Here is a 10,866-nt window from a genome sequence, read left to right as displayed (position 1 = left end):
AAGCGTTACGTTTGCTAAGTTTGCGTACCCGCAACGTCAAAGTAAAGGTCAATTTTGACGAATCGGCATCCTGCAGTTGCTCGCTCGTTGGCTTCAAAGCGGAAACAGCGTCCTTTACATTGTATAATTTGTCCAAATGAACTGAACCAGGGCGTGAGCATATGTCAATCAAATCAACTGCGAGATGAATTCATGTGGAAGTCCCAAAATGGCGTCGAGACAGCGGAGTCTGGTTTGCCTCGTTCTTAAGCTGAGGTGGCTGAGCTGAGGTAGTGCAGGTAGGCTTTGAAATGTATTTGGTTTGTTTACCAGTGTTTACAGCCTTGTTATTGATCAGCTTCACATTGTGCAGTGCACAGAAAACTCCGTTTACAACTGATCGTTGAAATCTTTCAGATGCTGCTGACTTAAAGTTGTATTTCTGTATTTCAAGTTATTTTCCGCGGTGTTGAAATAGAAAAAGGAAAACGTCTGGAAGTAGACAGAGTAGGGAAGGTTGTTTTAAAATCTTAAAACCTCAACCCTGGAAACATTTCCGTATCATTCTATTCCTCATTGTGCACGCTGGATGTTTAATCAGGCATGGCCTCCAATGGTGTCTTTGACATGAATTGCCAAAACTTAGAACTGTTACATGCAGATGTGTGGGAGTTTGTAAAGATATAATAAATTCGATCAAAAAATCTGAAAGATATTTCTCTTCTTCCTTTGAAAAGCTGCAATAACGTCTAAAATCTGACCTGTTATCCATTTTCAGTCGTTCTATCTTCTAGGTTTTGTGTGCATGCCATTTGAGCGACATTGGCTTCACGGTCTGACGCGCACTTAACAAATAATGACGAAGCTAGGCTTTTGAACATTATGCTTTTATTTTCCCACTAAAATGCTTCACCTTAATGCTCCATTGTTTCCACTAAAATGCTCGGTTTCCCCTCAAAAAAGTCACTAAAATGCACGGTTAATGCTCACACATACGGTTTTTAATTTTTAATAATTTTAACGTTTCAACACAATTAATAGTTCAGAGTGCGTAACAAAAACGTATACTTAGTATAACAAGTTAACAACAACGTATGTAATAGTTTAAATACACCAAAAGACAATTCTCTAAATGATCTGTTGTTATGTTAATCCTTTGTCCCCTTTCAGTGATACTTAAGTGAAGAGGCTAAGTTACGTCTTTATTTTCTGGTAAAAACAGTTTTTACTTCTATTTTCTGTGAAAAAAAATATTAGTTATTTTCCAGGAAAATGCCACTAAAAGGCTCGAATAATGCTTAATGCTTTTGCCTCACTAAAATGCTCGAAAAGAATGCTAGCATAATGTACAAAAGCCTAAACGAAGCTTCGACTGAGGTTTTGTTGTAAAGCACGCAGGAAGCGGTAGAGCACGAAAGAAGTGTAGGGGGAAACACGACACGTAATCCTTTTTTGATTTATTTTTGTTCTGTTTTCTTTTTTAATGTTTTTAATTGTTTGTTTGTTTGTTTTTTGTCAACTAACATTGATAGATGCATAAAACGAACGAACAATGACCAAACTGAACCGTCAGCTTTATAACAAAGCAATCACAATTGGCATTTACCTTACGACTCCGCTTGGCTAGGAGATATAATACTTTCCTTTTTTTGTTAGGTTGTTAGTCATGTCACATAATTCACGGGCAGGCAAAGAATCCAGGACCCAAAGAAACACTGACAATCCAAGTAGCGGAAGAAGTGAAGGGGATAAAGCTGCACATAATCTCCAAGAAGAAGTGATGAAAATCCCCGAGAACAAAGTGGGACTTGTTATAGGAAAAAAGGGATGGAGAAGAAATGATATAAAGGAGCGAAGTGGAGTTCAAGCACTGGTCATCAAAGACTGCCAAGTTCGTATAACAGGAACAGAAGAACAGCGCGCCAAAGCCAAAACGTTAATTTACAGGATCTTAAGTGTACGTCATGGCAAATCTCCTTTTTTACCATTTGTTCATATTCATTCATCCTCTTCCTGTCTTCATTTCTACCTGCCTGCCTGCCCGTGAGCTTCCTGTTTGTCTGTCTGTTTGTCTGTCTGTCTGTCTGTCTGTCTGTGAGCCTCTCTACCTGCCTGCCTTACCTGTTACCTGTTCGCCTTTACTACGATTTGGTGACGAAGGTTTCGACTTAAAATCACGGCGTTGCCACGGGCAACCTTCCTCGTTTCCAATGGTATCGTCGCCTCCAATTTCGCCTGCTTTGCTGCCAATGACGTCAAAGGCCGACAAGTTGCCACTGGAAACGGAGCCAGTTGCCCATGACAACGACACAAGTTGAACTGTAAAACAGGGACCGCGCAGGGGGTGGGGCTGGGGGTGCTTAAGCCCACCACTTTTTTGGCGGATTAAATCACTATTTCTTTTTACTAACGTAAACCAGGTCTGTCGTTAATAAAAGAGTACATTACATTATTTTATGTCAAACATGCGAACCTCTTAGGAAACGCTGCCTTTTTCTGATTTGTTCATTTCAATCCAATTTAGTTTTTTTGAGGGTTTTCTCATACAAACGCGGCCGGATGAGGCAGTTTGTCGTTAGGTTTGTTCCCGAACAGACGATTAGATTTTCACCTGCGCAATAATGGCATTCAGACTCTTGTTCCTATTTTCACTCGTTCTTGGATCGGTGTTTCTCGACGCCAATGGTTTAGTTGAGCACGAAGATGAAATTTCATCACTGGAAAAACTTGAGGGGGGTTTTGCAGAACGCAGTTTTTTTCATCAGAGCTGCTTATCGCCGTAAATATCTGAAACGGAGAGTTATGTACAGCTATGGTCATTGTGGGGAAGCAGGAAATACAACAGTGATAGGAACTCAACTATATTTCACTTCGGTTCAACAGCGTTACAAACATGGCGGTCAGGTTGAGTGAGTTTTTTAGCGGGAACGAAAACGTGTTTAGTACTGTCCCGAGTAGTGACGTAAGCAATGACGAGACGAAATACAGTAACGACCGCCGACCGGAAATCACTCGAAATTAACAAATAACAGATTAAACGAATAGAAACGAAATAAACGTTCAAAGTCACTGTTTAAACTATTTCACAGTCATCCTGGATCATTCAACCCTGCAGTTATAATATAACAAACAAAGAAGCGCATATGATTTATGGTAACATGAACAAGCCAGGAAGCTGACTCCACACAAGCTAAGCTACTGCTTTGTCAAGAAGAAATGGTCGAAAATTTCTGACTTTTTTTTTCCAAAACTGAACATTGTTCTGTTGAAGGTTAGTTTGGGCATTCGATGCTTTATTTAACTTATATTAACTTAACCTTACTTCTATATATGTGCATCACATTTCATATATATGATCATTTATTTTTATTTAGTTTAATTTTTTTTTCTTTAGAACCTGCGTGCAAAAAATCTTGCCAACTAATTGTTGATAAATTAACTGATATTCAAACTACGAAATCCACGGCTGAACAACCACAAAATTAACTTCACTATTGACAGTTTTAGATCCATTTCAAGCGATTTCAGAAGACTTAAATTTCAAATTTTCCCGGGGGAGCATGCCCCCGGACCCCCTATTTAGCTCACGCTTACGCGTTCGCATTAGCACCCCCCACTCGAAAAGCCCTTCCGCGGTCCCTGAAAACCTGGTCACCAAACTTTCGTCTCGCCTTACTCAGCTGATAATCGTAGTATGTTTGTGTGCCCGTATGCCTGGCCGCCTGTCTGCCTACCTTCCTTCTTTCATTCTGTCATCTCTTCCTTGTTTTGATGTCCTTTATCATATTTTCCGGCTTGTTAGTTTAAATTCTCTTAATCTTATTCGATACGCAGGGAGAAGGCAGCCCTGATCAAGCGTCTTGGAAAAAACTGGACTTTATACCCGAGGAATATATGGGTCAAGTCATTGGAAAAAGGCGCGAACATTTAGACAAAATAGAACAAAAAACTGGGGCAACTTTGAAGGTCTGGGAATGGAATGGCCTCTGTATCAAGGGCTCTCATGAGAGCCAAAAGAGAGCTATTCGGGGAATAAAGGAACAAGTGGTAAGTCTTGTTATGAAACAATCCGTATAGTAGGTTGACCGAGTAGGTCCTTAACTTGATCTGGTTTTCTAACGTTATCATTCAAGAGAAGCAAAGAGGAGAATATACAAGAACATTAAGCGAAGCTCACAACGAGTGAACACCGGTTTTAGTAGGTCCTAAAATTTTTATCCCATGTCTTCTGTAATGCTAACTGTATTAAACGCACCAGCTATAATTGTCTGACGTAAAGAAGTTTATTTATCGACGACCTGAACTCTTAACTACATATCATTGCCAGTGGTTTCTAGAACAAAGTAGTACAAATATGTTACCTGAAGAGCGGAAATAACTACCTACAACATTGGAAATACGAGACAGAAACGATGAAAAGCGACATTTACCTGGCGATAAGGATATGACGAGGAAGTAACTTTGCTTGTTAGAACATAACCGCGGTTGACTGTCCCGTCCTACGGATGCCAGTGCAGCTATGGCTCGGTTGATCCGTCGAATTTCTGCCGTGTCGAATTTAATTCAACGAATTAATTAAATTCGACAGAAATTCGACGTCTAAATCGGCTGCCGCATTTCTGCCGCACGTTCGACTGGTCTTGTCGCATTATCCGACAGTAATGCGACACCGATTCAAACGTCGAATTTCTGCCGTGTCGAATCTAATGCATACATTATGTTAATGTATGGAGCATGCGTAAATTTGGTCCCGCAAAAGAAAAAGAAGAAACTTGGCAGTTACCGTCCCAATGCAACATGAACATATTGTAACACATACTACTGCATTGTCAGCCTTCTCCTTCTCGTTCCATTGCCGGACAATTTTTTCGCAAAATTTATCTCCTTCGTTGTATAGTATCTTTTGTCCGCCACATTGAATACTCTACGTTTAAAACATTTTCCGCTGGCCGACATACCCAACAGTATTAATTTGAATTAAGTGCAACACAAGTTCGACGCATGAATCGACAGTCGCATTTCTGCCGCACTTAATAGAAGTAAAAAACCACGGAAGAAATGCGACGTATGAACCAGGCCTATGCTTACTCATTCTTCCTACCTGCACCATATTTTTCTCAGTTTACCCTAGTGAATTAGCGAAGACTTAACTTCAGATTGAATCAGAATTTCTATAAATAAATCGTCGCTGCTGCAGGTCGATACCAAATGAGAGTTCAATAAATCACGCTATTTGAGAATCCAGTCTATAGTTCCATTGATTTATTGCCACTTGTGATTTTGTTTTACTCAAGAACATTTTGATAAGACGCTCACAGGCTGGTCAACAACAGTTAGTGCGGATTGTTCATGTGGACACAACCCAGTTGGACCTGACCCACAAGTTTGAGCTGTCCGTCGTACAACCTCCAAATGACCGTTGCGCTGAGGAAACTAAATACTATCAACTGAAACAACTGGAGCATTCCCCGCAAGATCTGGAGGTGATTTTAGTCAAAACTTAGTACTTGGAATTATGTGGGAAGCGACCGCCTTCTTAGTCTTTAAGGTTTATGGACGGTCAGTGTAAAACGCAGACTGCGGACTGCAAACCAGGGGTAAAATGCAGAATGAGGGAAAACTGTAGACTGCAGACTGTAGACCTTTTAACTGAATCGTATCACCATTTCTATAGACTATCATCATTCAGAGCTAACCGAGCTAACAGGCTAACCGGAGCGTTATTCAGGCTTACCGGAGTGCAGACTTTCACTACGATTAACCTGAATAATCGCAGTTTACGGTCAGCGCTCGATAATGGCAATATTACGATCTACACTTAAAAATTCTTTAGTTTGCAGTCTGCATTTTCCCCCTGGTATGAAGACGGCAGTCTGCATTTTACATCTGACATGCACACTTTACTGGCAGGATGAACAGGATGGCTTCATTGGTATAGACAAATTAAGAGATGAACTCCTCATGGTGTTAAAGAACATTCACAAAGAAAAGGAAGAGGAGACGTTAAAAGTAGTTATTTGGTGTCACCTCGGCCATGCCTACATAAAGGAAGTAGGCGAAGGTGAGAGAAAGATGCAAAAGTTTCACTCAGCAGGTTTTATTCTTTGACGTTGAATTTCACTGAAGTGATGCAACTTAAGCAAACCACGACGACGACGGCAACGAGATCGTCACTGTGCACGTGCGTTATAAATCTTTGTACGGCATTTCTTTGCCGTCCTCTGCAAAACAACGTCGTGAAATGACCAAGTTTTGGGTGGTTCGAGGAACGTGAACGACGACGGCTAATTTTAAAAGCCGAGTTATGAAACTCTTACATGACAAAACTAGTGGCCGGGTTACGTAAATGATGTACTATTTTTTCCCGCGGTTAATGAACAGAGTGACGTTGAGTATGGGGAATTAAAGTTGAGTTGACTTATGCAAAATGTATCGCCAAAACATGGAAATAAAAGACATTGTGAGAAAAAGCACATACCTCTAAGAATAAATGAAAGGTGTTGTTGTAGTGTAGTGTAGAGTAGTGTGTCTTCAGTCAAGTGTTCCTGCGCCATTCATCTGGTATATATACAAACGTGATACTGAGAGAAGTATCCGAAAATTATCTTTAACCAAACAAGCATTGGATTTTTTTTGGCTTGTAGCTATATTGAATGTTCATCTGGAGAGTATATGTTTTCTTCTATTGATTCAGACGACGAAAAAGAGGACTATTTCACTCTTGCTGAAATCAAAGAAAAACTCGAGGAAGAAGGAAGCTGGAAGACCTCAATCTTCGAAGGTGGCTTAGACGATATAGAAATTGAGCGAATTGAGAAGCATCTGGAATCCCATGCAGTTAAGGAAGACATAAGATACGACTTTGCCTTCCTTACTCCTTCTTGTAGAGATGTTCGTGTTAAGGTACAATTTTGGTAGTTTCTCTTCGAATTCCAAGAGTTATTAGTTAAATAAGTACGTCTCTTTCTGCCAAAACCCAAATATCCCCATTTGAAACCATTTAAAGTGGGACAGAGGGTCCTGTACACACATGGTGCCCATATTGTCGTAACTCTCTTCACTAGATTATTGGGAGTGGATGATCCTTGGTTAAGAATTTCAGTCTTAATTGAAAAGACCAGTGGCAAAACTGTTGTCATGGCAACGGTACGACGGGTGTCATTTTGTTCTTTTGTGATGTACATTTCTGGTGTCAAGTTTAAAGAACACTGCTCTACAGATATTATTGATTCAGTATCTCACTGTTTCAGTGGAACTATTTATGACGCCATCACTTTTCTCATTTACGTAATACAAAACGTAAATAAACAATAGCGTTTAACGCGAGCATTGCGAGGTATTTATTAGTATTGTAATTACTATAAGTGTTGTACCTTGTGTTGTATTAAATAAAAACATAATAACAATAAAAAACAAGGATATGACAACAGGCGGATTTATTTTCGCTTTTGCTCAACGCGTATCGCACTAGCCTGCTAATCCGCCTGTTCTACAGGCTATTAAAACGAAAGATGATATTCCAAAAAGGAAAACGCCATTCTTCTTTATTTTGAAAAGCCTTTCAAATAAGCGGCAATTATTCTGTACTTCACTGGCACTTTAATAATGGGTAGGGACGAATGTTTTCTCTCTACTTTGTAGATTTCAACTAACTCTTTTTTACCTTCCTAGGCATGGCTTACAGAGAAGGATGCTGCACAAGAAGAAGACGAGACAACCGCCATGGCGTTCTCTCGCAATGCACCAGTTCGTGTTAAGAACATCTTGACTCGCGCGTTGCCTGATGGGCAGGGTGATTCATCAAACTCGCCATGTTTTTACATGTGCTCTCACTATCAGCGCAAAATGAGTGTAGACATCTTGATGGTTTCGAAAACATTTGACTATCGTTTGTTGATAAGAACATGTAAGAAAGAACTCTAAAATTTATTACTTTTACTTTTCACTGTGTAATAAACCACAAAAACCTATAACGCAAATAGATTCGCTTGTTGTTACGCGCTTAAAAACATATATGGATAACTGACCAAGCGTGAGGTCAAGATGGCTGGATATTGGCTAAGTTCATTTTTGCGTATTTATGGACCGAGATGGAGTAGAAGCTAGTAGAGAAACTAGTTGTTTTTGCGGGACAAAGCGCGTAATCCCGATAACGCCATCTTACCCGCTCTGGTAGCCAATCACAGCGCAATATTTGCCCACCCATGAAATTGCGATTTACATCAGTAGGACAACTTAAATTAATTGGGCCAAAACCGTAATCTCCATTCTGCACTGTTTATTCCAGGCAGAAGCTATGTCGCAAAAACACCAGAAGCCGAAGAAGAAGACAAAATTCTAGAAAGCTACCTGATGGGAATGAAGATTGAAGAAGGTCAGCTGGTATTGCCACCGGTCTCCGAGCGTCCAGACGGGTTTGATCTGTTTTACCAGCGCCGCAGTTTGAGGAAAACTTACCAGTATGAAATAGATGGAGAAGAGTTCAGCTTGATTGTTTGTAAAGATCAAGCAAACACCGTGGATCCCGTCGAGACTGAAGTGAGGGACGTTCATACAGCAGCCACAAAGGTCAGTATTGCTAATTAATTCTCCATGTCATTTAAGGTGGATCAAAACAGTTTCCAGCACTCAGATTTTGATGGGTCGTTATAACTACTCTTTATCACTTGATGCTACAATCATGGTATCAAACAACTGCCCAACCATTGGTGAACACGTTGTTATCATTTTCGTAACACAATAGGTTACCATAGCAACAGTATGACCTGCTAAAAACACCCTTAATTACAGCTTTAGGGGCTTACAATTCAAAAACGGCACGGTGAATTTTTTTCTATATAGTCAACATTTGATAAGCATAGGACGCAATTTTTGGCAAAGTTTAAAAACATTCTGTAGGTAGGGTTCAGCGCCACCGTAAATTTTCCAAGAGTACTTGAGCCAATCTTGAAAACGTTGGGTTATCCACATAGTTAGATATTTTTTAATCTTTTTCATTTCCCTGGAGGGGTGGGGGTACCCCTCTATGAGAGTGTTGCTCTAAAAAAACTGTTTGTTCTAAAATTAGGCGTATAAGGTTTTACCTTCCCTTAGAGTAACTAGGCCGTGAATTCTCGCGAGACTTTTAGGGTGTAGAGCTTTTTTCCTGCTGTGAACGGTTAGCTTTTTTTGGTAATCCTGCTACTCTCTATTGTCTGATTTCCCATAAATTTTATGTTCGGGATGCCTTGTGGAGTCGAGTGCCTAGAGTCGATCCTAGATCATAGTCTCTTGTGAACATCCGTTCCTCCTTTGCGTGCAAGCAGCAATTATTTCCCACAATTATTACTATTTTGAAACAATTCCATTTTTTCGTGCAAGGAGATGACGACGAGCGTATCTTCGTGACTGTAGGGACAGTTTTGGCATAAGAACTCGTTTTCTTCGCAAGTTTATTTTCATCGCGAGCGGTCGCCACTTTAACAGAGAGAGAAAGTGATGTAATCATGCCGGTTTGTTGCTCGCGCAAATGCTCTGTTCCCTTGAGGAGAGTGTAACGAACCGCTGGATACCGGAGGACATTGCATGCAGAGCAGAACGTGCACTGTACTCATAAAGTTTAGATGCATAAAACGGCTTCCTGGCTTAAAACTCGCTGTTTGATATGAAGTATTTCAATACGCAAAGGAACGATCAAAAAGTTTTTTTTTTTAGCTGCAAGTTGTTCGTCATACAAAAAGTGAACTGCCCAGGGAGTAGATGGGTTTTTCACTTTATATTAAATTTTATAAGTGTATCTTTCGATATTGTAATTCTCAGCTCCTAACCAAAGCAACCCTGATTAAGATTGATTTTTTCGTAAGTGATGTTTGCAAGTAAGTAATGTAACGTTAAATAGGTAATGTCGTAGGTAATAAATGATGTTTGTGAGTAAGTAATATGGCGCAATGTAAGTTGGTAATTGATGTAAAATAACATTTTGTACACAGTGATAGATACAAACTAGTAATGTAGCTTATTCTAAGTAGATTTAAGTACTGTGTTGTAAGTAGCAGGCGTTGTAATGTAAGTAAAGTACTGTAAATGTAATGTGATCATATGCAGTGTAAATAAAATTGAAAAAATTTGTATGCAAAGGAAACGTTGCACTGCAGCTGCACTGATCTCGATCAGTCATGCATTCTCTCCCTCGCTCACTCAAAGTAAGGAACTAATTTTATTTTATTTTATTTTATTTTGCTTTCTTTTGCCGCGTAGACTGACATACATCTTCACTGTGAGGAATGGGACCAGGTGCTTGCTGAAGGAAATGACTGGGAACCAGAACAGATAGTCGACAAACTACCTTCTTTTTTACAATTTCTAAGAGAAGTTCAGATAAACGTAACTGGTGGCCAGTGAAGGGGTGGTTTTAATGCAGACTCAACTCTTTATTACAAAACACTCAGAGTGACTTTAATTTCTTCAGAGTCACTTTGGAAAAAGTAAAGGATTCTGGTTGTTGTAGTCAAATGACGTCATCATGCAAATTACCTACTGAGCCACTTGCTTTGTAAACTTCAATAAAACACAAGAAAACAAAGAAAAATAGGAAATTTATTGTGACTGTTTTTACTGTCAAATTGAAGTTAGTGTTTTTTCCATGTCGCTCGAAGAGGAAACCCAGTTGTCGCTTCGAGTTCAGGTTGCGACAGCAGTACCGCCAGTGCTTACAGCCTTGAGCGGAGTGTGGTTTGACGACAAATGTGTTCAGCTGTAGAATATCTTTAGTTAAAGGCAATTTTAATGCCGATTGATTTGTAACTCTGGTTTCAAACTCGAGTCCAGTGGATTGGATCGGAAGGCGAGAAACATATTACTGCACAACCAAGTGGACAAGAGGAAGGGCTCTGGCAACGATATTCCTCT

The 10,866-nt window shown here is 39.9% G+C and overlaps 1 protein-coding gene across 1 annotated transcript; it reads left to right on the top strand.

Annotated features, from left to right (window-relative positions):
- The first annotated feature begins 193 nt into the window (after window positions 1–193).
- Window positions 194–10,359, top strand: LOC145467947 (uncharacterized). Its single transcript, XM_081451590.1, has 9 exons — window positions 194–278; window positions 1,636–1,936; window positions 3,814–4,026; window positions 5,274–5,462; window positions 5,890–6,040; window positions 6,674–6,882; window positions 7,651–7,885; window positions 8,267–8,547; window positions 10,216–10,359. Exons 2-9 carry the CDS (start codon window positions 1,646–1,648, stop codon window positions 10,357–10,359), a joined length of 1,713 nt encoding a protein of 570 aa, XP_081307716.1. The 5' UTR covers window positions 194–278; window positions 1,636–1,645.
- The last annotated feature ends 507 nt before the right edge of the window (window positions 10,360–10,866 follow it).

The sequence above is a fragment of the Orbicella franksi genome, chromosome 14, assembly GCF_964199315.1.
Source record: "Orbicella franksi chromosome 14, jaOrbFran1.1, whole genome shotgun sequence".
Classification (NCBI taxonomy): Eukaryota; Metazoa; Cnidaria; class Anthozoa; order Scleractinia; family Merulinidae; genus Orbicella; species Orbicella franksi.
The sequence above is the reverse complement of the archived record's forward strand: the minus strand, read 5'-3'. Positions and strand labels throughout refer to the sequence as shown.

Excerpts from the sequence above, each read along its gene's own strand:
- LOC145467947 (XM_081451590.1), top strand. The coding sequence starts at position 1,646 with ATGTCACATAATTCACGGGCAGGCAAAGAATCCAGGACCCAAAGAAAC. Across the intron at positions 6,883-7,650 it reads GTAGAGATGTTCGTGTTAAG|GCATGGCTTACAGAGAAGGA; the intron begins GTACAATTTTGG and ends TTACCTTCCTAG. Across the intron at positions 7,886-8,266 it reads TCGTTTGTTGATAAGAACAT|GCAGAAGCTATGTCGCAAAA; the intron begins GTAAGAAAGAAC and ends TGTTTATTCCAG.